Source organism: Pristiophorus japonicus, chromosome 10, assembly GCF_044704955.1.
Source record: "Pristiophorus japonicus isolate sPriJap1 chromosome 10, sPriJap1.hap1, whole genome shotgun sequence".
Lineage (NCBI taxonomy): Eukaryota > Metazoa > Chordata > Chondrichthyes > Pristiophoridae > Pristiophorus > Pristiophorus japonicus.
This window is the reverse complement of record NC_091986.1, coordinates 132,142,857-132,160,053: the sequence shown is the minus strand read 5'-3', so window position 1 is coordinate 132,160,053 and position 17,197 is coordinate 132,142,857. Positions and strand designations below refer to the sequence as shown.

General features: G+C 45.5%; 1 protein-coding gene across 1 annotated transcript in view; it reads right to left on the bottom strand.

The window, feature by feature from the left end:
- The window catches only part of LOC139274797 (transmembrane protein 182-like), a 93,314-nt gene that overhangs the window by 54,404 nt on the left and 21,713 nt on the right, over positions 1–17,197 (bottom strand). The window contains exon 2 of the mRNA XM_070891492.1: positions 14,718–14,838. Coding sequence (XP_070747593.1) covers positions 14,718–14,838 — 121 coding nt within the window. The remainder of the gene's footprint in view (positions 1–14,717; positions 14,839–17,197) is intronic.

Genomic DNA, 17,197 nt, shown 5'->3' with positions numbered 1-17,197 from the left:
TAGCATGAGTAGTGGTTGAACATTCATTACTGCTTTAAGCTTTTAAGGCCAGAACTTGGTCAAAGCCATGGCCCGTCCAAGTGCCACCCATTGGACCGCAGATGGCCGCTGAGAGACCGAGTGGTACGTTGCCAGGAGGATTCCTCTAAAAGAGATAGCAGTACCGTCCGGCGGTAAAATAATGTGAAAGGATGCAAAATTCACAAAAACCTCCCCCCTCCACCCTCCCACTGTTTGGGCTCATTCGAAAGGAAATTTAATTTGGGACTATCTACTGGAAAGTTTGGAACCCTAAAGTGCTTATGGAAGAAACTACGAACTTTAATTGAATTTTGGACTTTTAAAAGACAAATTCAAGGCTGTGGGTGGACCTAAAGAACTAACAGGAGACAACTTGATTATTGAGGCTGTCTGGGTGTTGGGACTAACGTAACTTGTCTGGAGAAATGGGTATTCGAGAATCCTTCTCCAGTAGAGACATTAACATTACAACAAATAACCCAGAGATAGCAACATAGAAACATAGAAAATAGTTGCCATTTGGCCCTACGAATCTTCACCGCCATTCAATAAGATCATGGCTGATCATTCCTTCAGTACCCCTTTCCTACTTTCTCTCCATACCCCTTGATCCCTTTAACTGTAAGGGCCATATCTAACTCCCTCTTGAATATATCCAATGAACTGGCATCAACAACTCTCTGCGGCAGGGAATTCCACAGGTTAACAACTCTCTGAGTGAAGAAGTTTCTCTTCATCTCGGTCCTAAATGGCCTACCCCTTATTCTAAGACTATGTCTTCTGGTTCTGGACTTCCCCAACATCGAGAACATTCTTCCCGCATCTAACCTGTCCAGTCCTGTCAGAATTTTATATGTTTCTATGAGATCCCCTCTCATCCTTCTAAACGTCAGTGAATAAAGGCCCAGTTGATCCAGTCTCTCCTCATATGACAGTCCAGCCATCCCTGGAATCAATCTGGTGAATCTTCGCTGCACTCCCTCAATAGCAAGAACGTCCTTCCTCAGATTAGGAGACCAAAACTGAACACAATATTCCAGGTGAGGCCTCACTAAGGCCCTGTACAACTGCAGTAAGACCTCCCTGCTCCTATATTCAAATCCCCTAGCTATGAAGGCCAACATACCATTTGCCTTCTTTACCGCCTGCTGTACCTGCGTGCCCACTTTCAGTGACTGATGAACCATGACACCCAGGTCTCGTTGTACCTCCCTTTTTCCTAGTCTGCCGCCATTCAGATAATATTCTGCCTTCGTGTTTTTGCCCTCAAAATAGATAACCTCACATTTATCCACATTATACTGCATCTGCCATGTATTTGCCCACTCACCTAATCTGTCCAAGTCACCCTGCAGCCTCTTAGTGTTCTCCTCACAGCTCACACCGCCACCCAGTTTAGTGTCATTCGCAAACTTGGAGATATTATACTCTATTCCTTCATCCAAATCGTTAATGTGCATTGTAAAGAGCTGGGGTCCCAGCACAGCCCTGCGGCACCCAACTAGTAACTGCCTGCCATTCTGAAAAGGACCCATTTATCCCGACTCTCTGCTTCCTGTCTGCCAACCAGTTCTCTATCCATGTCAGTACATTACCCCCAATACCATGCGCATTGATTTTGTACACCAATCTCTTGTGCGGGACCTTGTCTAAAGCCTTTTGAAAGTCCAAATACACCACATCCACTGGTTCTCCCTTGTCCAGTCTACTAGTTACATCCTCAAAAAATTCCAGGTTCGTCAAGCATGATTTCCCTTTCATAAATCCATGCTGACTCGGTCCGATCCTGTCACTGCTTTCCAAATGGGCTGCTATTTCATCCTTAATGATTGATTCCAACATTTTCCCCACTACTGATGTCAGGCTAACTGGTCTATCATTACCCGCTTTCTCTCTCCCTCCTTTTTAAAAAAGTGACGTTACATTAGCTACCCTCCAGTCCCTAGTAACTGATCCAGAGTTGATAGGTTGTTGGAAAATGATCACCAATGCATCCACTATTTCTAGGGCCACTTCCTTAAGTACTCTGGGATGCAGACTATCAGGACTTGGGGATTTATCAGTCTTTAATCCCATCAATTTCCCTAACACAATTTCCCACCTAATAAGGATATCCTTCAGTTCCTCATTCTCACTAGACCCACTGTCCCCAAATACATTTGGTAGGTTATTTGTATCTTCCTTTGTGAAGACAGAACCGAAGTATTGGTTCAATTGGCCTGCCATTTCTTTGTTCCCCATTATAAATTCACCTGAATCCGACTGCAAGGGACCTACATTTGTCTTTACTAATCTTTTTCTCTTCACATATTTATGGAAGCTTTTGCAGTCAGTTTCTATGTTCCCTGCAAGCTTCCTCTCGTACTCTATTTTCCTCCTCTTAATTAAACCCTTAGTCCTCCTCTGTTGAATTCTAAATTTCTATCAGTCCTCAGGTTTGTTGCTTTTTCTAGCCAATTTATATGCCTCTTCCTTGGTTTTAACACTATCCTTAATTTCCCTTGTTAGCCATGGTTGAGCCACCTTCCCAGTTTTATTTTTACTCCAGACATGGATGTACAATTGCTGAAGTTAATCCATGTGATCTTTAAATGTTTGCCATTGCTTATCCACCGTCAACCCTTTAAGTATCCTCTGCCAGTCTATTACAGCCAATTCACACCTCATACCGTCGAAGTTACCTTTCCTTAAGTTCAGGACCCTCGTTTCCGAATTAACTTTGTCACTCTCTATCTTAATAAGGAATTCTACCATATTATGGTCACTTTTCCCCAAAGGGCCTCGCACAACAAGATTGCTAATTAGTCCCTTCTCATTACACATCACCCAGTCTAGGATGGCCAGCTCCCTGGTTGGTTCCTCGACATATTGGTCTAGAAAACCATCCCTAATACACTCCAGGAAATCCTCCTCCACCGCATTGCTACCAGTTAGGTTCCCCAATCTATAAAGTCGCCCATGACTACTGCTGTACCTTTATTGCACACATCCCTTATTTCTTGCTTGATGCTGTCCCCAACCTCACTACTACTATTTGGTGGTCTGTACACAACTCCCACTAGCGTTTTCTGCCCTTTGGAATTCTGCAGCTCCACCCATACTGATTCCACATCATCCAGGCTAATGTCCTTCCTTACAATTGCATTGTTTTTCTCTTTAACCAGCAATGCCACCCCGCCTCCTTTTCCTTTCTGTCTATCCTTCCTAAATGCTGAATACTCTTGGATGTTGAGTTCCCAGCCTTGGTCACCCTGGAGCCATGTCTCCGTGATGCCAATCACATCGTATCCGTTAACTGCTATCTGTGCAGTTAATTCATCCACCTTATTCCGAACACTCCTCACATTGAGGCACAGAGCCTTCAGGCTTGTCTTGTTAACACTCTTTGCCCCTTTAGAATCTTGCTGTAATGTTGCCCTTTTTGCTTTTTGTCTTGGGTTTCTCTACCCTCCACTCTTACTATTCTCCTTGCTATCTTTTGCTTCTGCCCCCCTTCTATTTCCCTCTGTCTCCCTGCATAGGTTCCCATCCCCCTGCCATATTAGTTTAACTCCTCGCAACAGCACTAGCAAACAGTCCCCCTAGGACATTGGTTCCAGTCCTGCCCAGGTACAGACCATCCAGTTTGTACTGATCCCACCTTCCCCAGAACCGGTTCCAATGTCCCAGGAATTTGAATCCCTCCCTTCTGCACCATTTCTCAAGCCACGTATTCATCTGAGCTATCCTGTGATTCCTACTCTAACTAGCACGTAGCACTGGTAGCAATCCTGAGATTACTGCTTTTGAGGTCCTACTTTTTAATTTAACTCCTAGCTCCCTAAATTTGTCTCGTAACACCTCATCCCGTTTTTTTACCTATATCGTTGGTACCTATATGCATCACAACAACTGGCTGTTCACCTTCCCTTTTCAGAATATCCTGCGCCCGCTCCGAGACATCCTTGACCCTTGCACCAGGGAGATAACATACCATCCTGGAGTCTCGGTTGCGGCCGCAGAAACGCCTATCTATTCCCCTTACAATTGAATCTCCTATCACTATTGCTCTCCCACTCTTTTTCCTGCCCTCCTGTGCAGCAGATCCAGCCACGGCGGCATGAACTTGGCTGCTTCTGCCCTCCCCTGATGAATCATCCCTCTCAACAGTACCCAAAGCGGTGTATCTGTTTTGCAGGGGGATGACCGCAGGGGACCCCTGCACTACCTTCCTTGCACTGCTCTTCCTGCTGGTCTTCCATTCCCTATCTGGTTGTGGACTCTTTACCTGTGGCAAGACCAACTCACTAAATGTGCTATTCACGTCATTCCCAGCATCGTGCATGCTCCAGAGTGAATCCACCCACAGCTCCAGCTCCGCTACGCGGTCCATCAGAAGCTGGAGGCGGACTCATTTCCCACACACGTAGTTGTCAGGGACACCGAAAGTGTTCCTGACTTCCCACATAGTACAGGAGGAGCATAACACATGTCCGAGCTCTCCTGCCATGACTTAACCCTTAGATACACTTAAATTGGCAACAACAATGCTAAAAGTTAATTACTGATATATATAAGGGCAGGACAGTGGAGAGCACCAGTTCCAACTGTCACAGGAGAGTGGAGAGCACCAGTTCCAACTGTCGCAGGAGAGAGAGTGGAGAGCACCAGTTCCAACTGTCGCAGGAGAGAGTGGAGAGCACCAGTTCCAACTGTCGCAGGAGAGAGAGTGGAGAGCACCAGTTCCAACTGTCGCAGGAGAGAGAGTGGAGAGCACCAGTTCCAACTGTCGCAGGAGAGAGAGCGAGATAGCCAACCATCAACCTGAATCTGGAAAACCATTTCAGCATATACATCACAAAGAGGCCCAATCCAGCCTGTATGCGAGAAACTAAGCACAAAAGGACATTGCGATTACCAAGTTAATATTTCCATCAGGAAACAGTTTTCGAAAATCAACCCACCCAAATCATATTAACTTTTAACGAGTCCGCCAAAATATTACAATGAGAAGTCAAACCCGCCAAATTTAAACAAAGAATTCTGAACTGATTTGGCGCAAAGATTAGAACAGCTCAAACCATATAACTGGCCCCTGTTTTAACAGAGGTTAGGTTGCTAGGTAACTACAAGGCTGCTACTACCTCAGATGACATACTTTGCCATACAACCGAGACCATGCTTGTGTCATCAATAAGGGAGAAAAACCAACACGACAGTTGTAAACTAACTTCTCCAGCCTCGAAGTCCTGAAGTCCTGAAGGAAGGAAGAACACCACCATAGCAGCAGCAACCGACCACAGACAACGTGCTACTAACAAAAAACCACCGCAAACGACCAAACTCAAAACAAAACTCCAACAGGAAGAAACTGAAGAATCGAAAGTTTCCACTCTACAATCTAAGGCCTGAATACCAACAGGTGAAAACATTACCTAAAGAGACATTGAACCTGTTTCTAACGAAGAAAACTGGGTACTTACCCCATAGATCCAAAACACGCCAAAACGGACTCAACCCAACTGAAGATTGCGCAGCTAGAAGTCTTCTCTAACATTTGGGGTACGGCAAGCAGAACCTACAGATTTCAACGAACCCCGAAATCGCGAACTACCACTAACTGACCAGAAAGGATTGGTAAGCATTGTCCCTGCCTGCCCTGGAGTCTAACCTAGCTAGATTTAGGTATTGGGAGGTGGGAGGTGTAATTTTACTGTACCCCCCTTTGAATGTGTAATGTATTGTTCTTTATTAGAGTGATTATAAGTTTTGACATTGTATTTTCTTGTCTTTAATAAAATCTAAATTCTTTTGCACCAAACCAGTTGTCCTTTGCACTTTATCACATCCACCAAATAAATTCAGAGTCCAGAACCCAAGGGAGTGGGAGCAATTCGAACCGCTCAAGTTGGTCAGAGGTGAACCTGACCCCCGGGACCACCCCCTTACAAATGGGCTTGCCAACCCAAGTGCCGCCGGAGTCGGGCCCAGGGAGGGTGGAGAAGTTGAAAATAAAAACCATTACCAAAAAAGAAATTAAACACCGGAACACCTTCAGGAGAGCCCATCCAATTAAGACGCTGCAAAAATAAAATTTTTAAGATGTTCACTAACCTTTTTTTGCAGGTCTCCATACATATCGTGGGGGTTGGACCTGCCTCCATGCAGCAGTCCTTCCCCCTACTGACGCCAACTCCCGCCGACTCCCACCCACACCAATCTGGCAGCTCGGCGGGCGGGAGGACACTTTTGCTAATTGGCCGCCAGCAGCCATCAGCAGGCGGTTCCAGGCGGCACTCCCCTCACACCCACTGCAGCCCGAGTGGAAACTGGCAGAGAGGAGACTGGCAGCAAAATTTGGCGGCAATCGGCGGCAGTGGGCGGTAAGACCACCAGTTTTGGGGCCTCAGACTTTTAGCATTAAATGGACCATTTTCTATACCTCGGGAGCCTACTGTCAACAAGGGCAGTCTTCGACGATGAGGTCCAATACCGTCTTCAGTGTGCCAGCCTGAGGGAGAGAATGTTTGAAGACCAGGACCTCAAACCCAGCAACAAGCTCATGTTCTACAGAGCAGTGGTGATACCCGCCCTCCTATATGGCTCAGAGACAGGGACTATGTACAGCCGGCACCTCAAAATACTGGAGAAGTACCACCAACGCTGCTTTTGCAAGGTCCTGCAAATCCATTGGCAGGATAGGCACACCAACGTCAGTGTTCTCGCTCAGGCCAACATCCCCAGCATAGAAGCACTGACCACACTTGATCAGCTCTGCTGGACGGGCCACATCATCCGCATGCCTGACACGAGACTCCAGAAACAAGCGCTCTACTCGGAGCTCCAACACGGCAAGCAAGCCTTAGGTGGGCAGAGGAAAAGCCTCCTTGTTGTTCTTCAGTTGACGGATGGCCTTTTCTACCTCATGCCGGGCTGGGGTTGTGCTGAGGTGGTGGCGGGTAGCATGCTGCGGGATGGAGTCGTGGACACACGTCGAAGACAGAGTCTCGGTTAAGGAGATCTTCAAAGTGCTACTTCCAGCAGGCACTGACTGCCTTTCTGTCCTTGATGAGTACCTCTCCGTTCTTGGCCAGCAGTGGGGTAGGAACTAGAGTGATAGGGCCGTAGGTGGTCTTGACTGCACTAAAGAATCCTCGCACGTTGTGGTTGTCGGCTAGTTGCTGGATCTCCTGCGCTTTCTTCACCCACCATCTCTTCTTTAGGTCATGAGTTTTTTGTTGTACCTCAGCCTTCAGACGTCTGTAGAGCTGCTTTCTTGCTCTCGCGTTGTGTTGCTATTTCCAGTTCAAGAATGCTTTGCGTTTGCGGCTTATTAGCTCCTGGATCTCCTGGTCATTCTCGTCGAACCAGTCTTGGTGTTTCCTGGTCGAATGACCGAGCGTCTCTTCACAGGTGCTAATTATGGAAGCCTTGAGAGCAGACCAGGCGCTGCGGACACTCCGCGTCTCTGGGTCACTGGGATTCGTCAGGTTGGTTGTAAGGCACTGGCTGAATAGGGCTGTCTTAACAGGGTCTTTGAGTGCTCCGGCATTGATTTTCCTGTGGCATTGTTTCTGTTGCCGCTGCTGTTTTGGGGCTAAATTGATGGAGATGACAGGGTGGATTAGGCAGTCGTCCATCCAGCGGTCGTCAGCTCCTGTCATGGCGTGGGTGATGCGCATGTCCTTGCAGTCCCTCGCTCAGACAATGACGTAGTCTAGCAGATGCCAGTGCTTGAAGTGAGGGTGTTGCCATGAAGCCTTGATGTCTTTCTGACGGAACAAGGTGTTGTTATGACAAGGCCATGTTCTAAGCATTTTGTCAGGAGGAGGGTACCATTAGAATTAGTTTTCCCTACCTCCTCTCTGCTGATCAGCTTGTCCCCCATTGGGACTCAAGACAGGGATTGATCGAGGCTGGAGTAGAATTCCTCTTTGGTCTCATCTTCCAGTGTTGGGACCTATGCGCTGAAGACCATAGCGCACTGGTCCCGGGCTAGGGTGAGCCGAAGAATCATGAGGCGTTCATTTGACCTGCAAGGGGAGTCTCTGAGACAGCCAACTAACTCATTTTTTATGGCGAAATCAACGCCATGGAGGCAGTGTTCTTCTTCTGGTTTACATTTCCAGAAGAAGGTGTAACCACCATCTTGTTCTTTGAGCTGGCCTTCCCCTGCCTGCCCGAACTCACTAAGGGCAGCGATGTCTATGTCAAAACGTCTGAGTTCCCGGGCAACGACAGCAGGGCGACGATCAGGTCTGTCACTGTTGGGGTGGCCCATGAGGGTCCTGACTATCTACAAGGTTCAAATCAGGAGTGTAATGGAATACTCACCACTCACCTGGGTGGGTGTCACTGCAACAATATTCAAGACGTTTAACACTGTCTAGGACAGGGCAGTTCATCTGGTTGGTGTCCCTGCCACTGGACTCAATACCCAGCCCTTCCATCACCAATACACTGAGGCTGCAGTATGTAATATCTACAGGATGCACTGCAGCAACTCATCAAGGTTACATTGACAGCACCTCCTTTCCTGCAACCTCTACCACCAAGAAAGACAAGAACAGCAATGTTATGGGAACACCATCACCTCCAAGTTTCCCACCATCCCGAATTGGACATATATTGCCAATCCTCCATCATCACATTGCAGGTCAATATCCTACAATTCTTTACCTAACACATTTGTGGGAGCGCCATCATCATGATGACTTAAGTGGTCCAAGGTGAAGACCTACCATGAACTTCTCATGGCAAATAAGGATGGGCAATAAATGTGGCCTTGCCATGATCGCCCACATCCTGAGAACAAAATAAAACAATCTCGTAGAAAATATTTGCAATTGGTATATTTATGGAATTATGGGGATCATCCATGGAATTTTAGGGGATTATTTTAGTTTTACTGATCTTCAAATGAAACCAATGTTCGTTGAATATTCATAGAAACATAGAAATTTACTGCACAGAAGGAGGCCATTTCGCCGCATCATGTCCGCGCCGGCCGACAAAGAACAGCACGGCCCTCGGTCACCAGCCCTGAAGGTTACATATAAACTTATGAACAATAAATAATGGCGGAAAGGTAAAGAGCATCCGGCCCAACCAGTCCGCCCCACACAACTGCGACACCCCATGTATCGCAATATTTTACACTCCACCCCACCTGGAGGCATGCAATCTCCTGGGAGAAGCAAAAAACAGATAAAAACCCACGTCAATTGGGGGGAAAAAAATCTGGGAAAATTCCTCTCCGACCCATCCAGGCGATCGAAACTAGTCCAGGAGATCCCTCTGGCCATATTAGATTCAATGATGTACTTACCATCGTGTCTGTGCCAGCCAACAAGAGGTTATCCCGTCTAATCCCACTTACCAGCTCTAGGTCCGTAACCCTGCAGGTTACTGCACTTCAAGTGCCCATCCAAGCACCTTTTAAATGTGGTGAGGGTTTCTGCATCCACCACCCTTCCAGGCAATGAGTTCCTTTTCATTATTAACAACACAGACAATTTTAATGTCAGCTGCAAACTTTTTAATCATACCCCCTATAATCAAATCTTCTCTTCTTCTTCTTAAGCGCTCCCTCGAATCGAGGATGACTTGCTTCCACACCAAAAAGGGATGAGGTCGATGAGTTCACAGGTGTTTCAATGATATTCCAGGTCCTGAACTGCATATGGAAGATGCCTGTGTGTGGATTTTTTTAACGTGGTAGCCGTTGCACACCAGCCACTACATGGGCTTGGCAGAGCTTGGTCCAGTGGCAAAGATTAACCAAGATGACTGGAGACCAGCTCTGCTGCACGGATCTAGTGCGCACACATATCACAGTGTGGGCTGACCCGTGCTGCCCCTGGGCCCTCGCCTCTTCTGGGCCCCGAACTCACGCCTCTCCTGCAATCTCTCACCGCTCCTTTGCCTCGGCCTCGCCGCTCTTGCTGTACCTACCCACGCTCCAAACACTGATGCCCAATCCAGTCGCCCTCTTCACAGCTGTCACCCTCCTAGGCCAGCTCGCGCTGCTCCCTGGAGTGGCATGCCACCACGATGCTCCCGGGCCACCAGGTTGCTTGCAGGTCACCGCTCGCTCAGATGTTCCCTCGCAGGTCAGGGCCGCCATGCTGCTCCGAGGTCGCCGCTCGCTGCTCCTTTTAAAGCCCCGACCTGCCTCAGATGTTCCCATGCAGGTCGGGGTTCAATTATAGATCATTGATGTATACCACAAAAAGCAAGGGACCCAGTACTGAGTCCTGCAGAACCCCACTGGAAACATCCTTCCAGTCACAAAAACATCCATCAACCATTACCCTTTGCTTCCTATCTCTAAGCCAATTTTGGATCTAACTTGGCACTTTGCACTGGATCCCATGGGCTTTTACCTTCGTGACCAGTCTGCCATTTTGGAACCTTATCAAAAGCATTGTTAAAGTCCATGTACACTACATCGCACTACCCTCATCGATCCTCCTGGTTACCTCCTCGAAAAATTCAAGCAGGTTAGTCAAACACAATCTTCCATTAACAAATCTGTGCTGACTGTCCCTGATTAATCATTGCCATTCCAAATGCAGATTTATCCTGTCTTTCAGAACTTTTTCCAATAATTTTTCCACCACTGAGACTGACTGACAGGCCTGTAATTACTCGGCATATCCCTTTCTCCCTTCTTAAACAAGGATACCACATTAGCCGTTCTCCAGTCCTCCAGCAACATGCCTGAATCCAAAGAGGACTGGAAAATGATGGTCAAAGCCTCTGCTATTTCATCTCTTGCTTTGCTTAACAGCCTGTAATGCATTTCATCCGGGCCTGGGGACTTATCCACTTTTAAAGCTGTCAAACCCCCCAATACCCCCTCTCTCATTATGTCTATTTTGTCCAGAATTTAATTCTCCTCCTTGATAGCAGTATCTACACTGCCCCTTTACTTTGTGAAAACAGACGCAAAGTATTCATTAAGACACATACCCATATATTTCGCCTCCACACACAGATTACCCTCATGATCTCGAATAGGCCTTACCCTTTCTTTAGTTATCCTCTTGCTCTTAATATATTTATAGAACATCTTTGGGTTTTCTTTGTTTTTACTTGCCAAGAATTTTTCATGCTCTCTCTTAGCATTCCAAATATCCTTTTTAATTTCACCTCTGAACTTCCTATATTCCTCCAGAGATTCTACAGTATTTAGCCATGGGTATATGATAAGCTTCTCTTTTTTTTTATCCTCCCCTCTAAATCCCTAGACATCCAGGGGGCTCTAGAATTGTTAATCCCAACCTTTTTTTTTTAAGGGCACATATTTGGCCTGAGCCCTCCGGATCTCCTCCTCGAATGCCTCCCACTGTTCTGACACAGATTTACCCACAAGTAACTGTATCCAATCCACTATGGCCAAATCACTTCCCAACTTAGCAAAGATAGCTTTTTACCCAATTTGGGACTTGTATTCCTGGTCTATCCTTGTCCTTATCCATAACTACCTTGAATCTGACTGAATTATGGTCATTGGCACCCAAGTGCTCTCCCACAGATACCCCTTCCACCTGCCCAGCTTCATTCACTAAAACTAAATTCAGAACCGCCCCCTCCCGTGTTGGGCATTACGTACTGACTAAAAAAGTTCTCTTGAATGTATTTTAGGAATTCCGCATCCTCTATACCCTTCACACTATATTTGTCCCATTCAATAATAGGATAGTTGAAATCCCTTACTATTACTGCCCTATGGTTTTTGGACTTCACAGCAATTTGCCTACATATTTGCTCTTCAATCTCCCTCCCACTGTTTGGGGGTATATAATACATGCCCAGCAGTATGATCACCCCTTTTTTACTTTTCAGTTTGATCCATATGGCCTCATTTGATGATCCCTCTAACATATCATCCCTCCTCACAGCTGTAATAATTTCTTTAATCAATACCGCGACCCCCCATTCCCCCCCCCCCAATTTTACCCTCCTCTCTGTCCTGTCTAGAAATCCTGTAACCAGGAATATTGAGCTGCCAAACCTGCCCCTCTTTCAGCCATGCTTGATATTTTGGAGCGATAGCTTGAGTCTTCATCAGCTGTACTCAAACTCTAAAATATCATTATGTAAAGGGGTTATTACACATTCCCACCAAACAATTCTATTCCTGCCAGGTGTGAACTGATCCCATGATAGGAAGACGTATAGAGCAATATTGATGGTTTATTTGATTTCCAGTTGTGACCTCTGTTACAATATTCCCAAATATTTTCTTTGTAATTGACTCCTCAGTGTTTCATTTGATGTAATAATCTGTTATTCTGCATTCTTATTGTTGCACAACTCATGGTTTTGTTGGGAGTTTCATTTTCTTTTTCTTTTCTATTCTTGCTTTTGTTGCATCTGGGCTCTCAATCTCTTTCACTGATGTTGCAGTTTTTTTCTATTGTGTTCTAGGAAAATCCCCTATTATACAGACTTTATTTGTTTGGCACATACCTTTCCACTTTTAAGAACATAAGAAATAGGAGCAGAAGTAGGCCATACAGCCCCGAGTTCTAGACTCTGCAGCCAGGGGAAACAACCTCTCAGCATTTACATTGTCAAGGCCTCTGAGGATTTTATATGTTTCAATAAGATCACCTCTCATTCTTCTAAACTACAGTGAATATAGGCCCATTCTTCATAATCTCTCTTCCTAGGACAGCCCTCTCATCCCGGGAATCAATCTAGTGAACCATTGTTGCAGCTCCTCTCAGGCAAGTATATCCTTCCTTATGTATGGAGATCAAAACTGTACAGAGTACTCCAGGTGTGGTCTCACCAAAGCCATAATTGCAGCCGAAGTTGCCCTTTTTCTTGAGGCCTCTTAACACCGGAAAGCGGTAGCCATGCTGTGGAGTGCAATGGCTGATGACTTTTCGTGTAATGGCAGCCATTATCAAAATTCCTCTCCAGTGTTATCCCGGCGGTGTCCCGCTCCCCTCCCCCAACGCTCCGCTGCTGCTGATCCATGTTAAGTGTGTCATCAGTGTGCACTACAGATTTACCCCCCGACAGCAAAATTCCGCCATGAAAATCTTCGGCCCGCCCGGCGGTGCCAAAACAAGCTTTTTTGCGGTGGTCCAGTGAGGCTGAGGCCTTCTGCAATGGCGGTGCGGCTCCCCTAAAATGGGAGGACCTACTGCCGCTTCCGCCATGTTTTTTTTTGTCAGCCAACTGCCATGTCTTTGGTGCCCATGCAGCCGAAACCCACCCTGGTGGCCCAGTGGACCGAAGTTTAAAGATCGCGCAGATCTGTGGTAACACGGCGCTATGATTATGTCATCAAGGCGGCCACTCCGCAACCCCCCCCCGCCCCCAACTTCCGCCCGTCTAGTGTTGGCACCCGCATATCCGCCCCCATTAAGAGCGACTTCCGGAAAAAAAAGAACGGAATTTTGCCCGAAACACTCAAAACGGGTTGCATGCGCCCTGTTTCAGACAGGAGGCAAGTTTGGCCCCCCTTACTCTTATACTCCAACCCCCTTGCAATAAAGGCTAACATGTCATTTGCCTTCCGAATTGCTTGCTGTACCTGCATGTTAACTTTGTGTGGTTCATGCACCAGGACACCTAAATCCCTCTGAATACAAACATTTACTAGTCTCTCACTTTAAAAAATAATATTCTGCTTTCCCATTCTCCCTACCAAAATTAATAATTTTACACTTGCCCACATTATACTCCATCTGCCACATTATTGCCTAATCACTTAACCGATCTATATCCCTTTGCAGCCTCTTTACATCCTCCTCACAACTTATTTTCCCACCTAGCTTTGTATCATCAGCAAACTTGGATATATTACACGCGGTCTCCTCATCTAAATCATTGATATATGTTGTAAATAGCTGAAGTCCAAGTACTGACCTTTATAGCACTCCACTAATTTCATCCTGACATCCTGAAAACGACCCGTTTATTCCTACTCTCTGTTTTCTGTCCATTAACCAAGCCTCAATCCATGCTAATATATTACCCCTAATCCCATGAACCTTAATCCTGTGTAACAATCTCTTGTATGGCACCTTATCGAATGCCTTCTGAAAATCAAAATATACTACATCCTCTGGTCCCCCCTTATCTACCCTGCTAGTTACAACCACAGAAAAACTCTAATAGATTTGTCAAGCACGATTTCTCTTTCATAAAACTGTATTGACTCTACCTAATCATATTGTGATTTTCCCAAGTGCCCTGTTACCACATCCTTAATAATACATTCTAACATTTTTCCTACTACAGGCTGAACCTCCCTTATCCGGAATCCCTGGGACCTGGTCCGTTCTGGAAAAGGGATTTTTCCGGACGAGGGGCGGTGACGTTAAATGGATGGTACAAGTACTGAGCAAGGGGATAGCGGGACTGGCTGGCTTGAGGCTGGGAGTGCAGCAGAGAGATCATGGGGGTGGTGGCGGTGGATCATGGGGTCAGGCCAGCGATTGCGGGAGTCAGCAGCGAGGAAGGACTTCAATTTGTTCATGTCGGAGTTCTGTGCATGTGCCACCTGGGAATGGTTCTCAACGAGGGGTGGTTCTGGATAAGGGATTTCTGGATAAGGGAGGTTCAACCTGTACTGATACTAGGCTATCTGGCCTGTTAGGCTTCATTTTGAAAATTACTATGACTGCAACTAAAATTTGGAAAGGTCTTCCGCTATTTTTTTATTTTCTAAATTAAACGATTATTTTACTCACTGAACCAGAATTTCCAGATGTTGTCATCGACCACTGCTTCATTAAACCAGCATCTCCAGAAAAAGCCCTCGTGATGAAAAGTGGCACCAGCTTTATGGGGAGACACAATTATATCTCCCTTCTAAACACGAAAGGAAATGTTTTGTCATTTCATCGCTTGCAGCATTCTATATTACAAAAATAAATAACTTATATCAGCTTTATTGTATTACGATTTTACTCTCTCAGATTTCTGCTGATTTTTCAATTAAATTGATTGAATGCAAAAACTACTAAAATCAATTTTACTACAGGTATTACAAAAACTTCTGAAATACACTTTTGCACCATTTTCTATTAAAGTGGAATATTTCATCAAAATGTTTTATATGAACTTATGTTTGAAGTCATGAATTGTATTAAAGCATCTATTATCTATGCAAATTAACTAGTGGTCACAATATTACATTTAAAATGCATTGTAAACTCCTATAGCAACCTGGTCCTATGGAAACGTTCCCATTTACCTGCAATACCAGTTACACATGTAAGTGGTTATATTATCATGATTTTCAATGTTTAACTTTGCTAATGTTAGTACCACCATAATGCCTTATCTCAGGAACAAACCTGCAGTAATCAGTGCCTGTTCAATGATGGAGATGTGAGGGAGATGGAATTAAAAATGATTTGGTGGTATATTTGGCTCTTTTAGAGTCTGGTAATGAGAATGGTATCTGTTTCCCTCAACAACAAGCGCCCTTAATGTAGTAAAATGTCCGAAGGCGCTTCATAGGAGAGATCATCTGACAAAAATTGATACCGATTGGACAAAGAGGTAGGTTTTAAAGAGCATCTTAAAGGTAGAGAGTTGGAGAGGTTTAGGGAGGGAATTCCAGAGCTTAGTGCCTAGGCAGCTGAAGGCATAGCTGCTAATGGTGGAGCGTTTTAAATCGGGGATGCACCAGATGCCAGAATTGGAAAAGCGCAGAGATCTCAAAGGTTTGTAGGGCTAAAGGAGGTTACAGAGATAGGGAGGGGCGAGGCCATGGAGGGATTTGATATGAAGGAGGAGATTTTAAAAACTGATTCAGGCAGCAGAGTTTTGGATGAGCTCCAATTTATGCAGGGTAGAAGATGGGAGGTCGGCCAGGAGAGCATTGAAATAGTCAAGTCTTGAGGTAACCAAGGCATGGATGAGGGTTTCAGCAGCAGATGAGGGAACAGTGATCATTGTATCATAAGGTTTAGATTAGCTATGAAAAAGGACAGTGAGCAATCTAGAGTAAATCTCGAGTAATCAAGACATTTGGTATGTGGTGTGGTTGGAATTGCTAAAGAATGAAACGAATATATCTGTGGGGTGGAGAATTGACATTGTAAGGTCAATTTCAGTGCGATTAGAACGTGTCTGCTCCGGGTAAACTGGAATCAAAGATCAGCAGACAAAACTACAATGGAACAATGGGCTACCTTTAAAGAGAAAATAGTTCAGGTACAGTTGAGGTACATTCCCACGAGGGGGAAAGGCAGGACAACTAAAGTCAGGAATCCCTGGATGACGAAACAGATAGAGAATATGATGAACCAGAAAAGGAGCGCGTATGACAGATGTCAGGTTGCAAATACATCCGAGAATAAGGAGAAGTGAAAAAGAAAATAAGAGGGGCAAAGAGAGGGTATGAGAATAGAATGACATCCAACATAAAAGGTAATCCAAAAGTCTTCTATAGGCATATGAATAGTAAAAGGTTAGTAAGAGGAGGGGTAGGGCCAATTAAGGACCAAAAAGGAAACCTATACATGGAGGCAGAGGGGATGGCTGAGGTACTAAATGAGGACTTTGCATTTGCCTTCACCAAGGAAGAGGATACTGCCATAGAGACAGTGAAGGAGGAGGTAGTGGTGACACTTAATAGGATAAAAATTAATAAAGAAGAGGTATTAGAAAGGCTGGCTGTGCTTAAATTAGATAAATCTCCAGGAGCAGATGGAATGCATCTTAGAACATAAGAACATAAGAATTAGGAACAGGAGTAGGCCATCTAGCCCCTCGAGCCTGCTCCGCCATTCAACAAGATCATGGCTGATCTGGCCGTGGACTCAGCTCCACTTACCCGCCCTCTCCCCATAACCCTTAATTGGTTAAAAATCTATCTATCTGTGACTTGAATACATTCAATGAGCTAGCCTCAACTGCTTCCTTGGGCAGAGAATTCCACAGATTCACAACCCTCTGGGAGAAGAAATTCCTTCTCAACTCGGTTTTAAATTGGCTCCCCCGTATTTTGAGGCTGTGCCCCCTGGTTCTAGTCTCCCCTACCAGTGGAAACAACCTCTCTGCCTCTATCTTGTCTATCCCTTTCATTATTTTAAATGTTTCTATAAGATCACCCCTCATCCTTCTGAACTCCAACGAGTAAAGACCCAGTCTACTCAATCTATCATCATAAGGTAACCCCCCCATCTCCGGAATCAGCCTAGTGAATCGTCTCTGTACC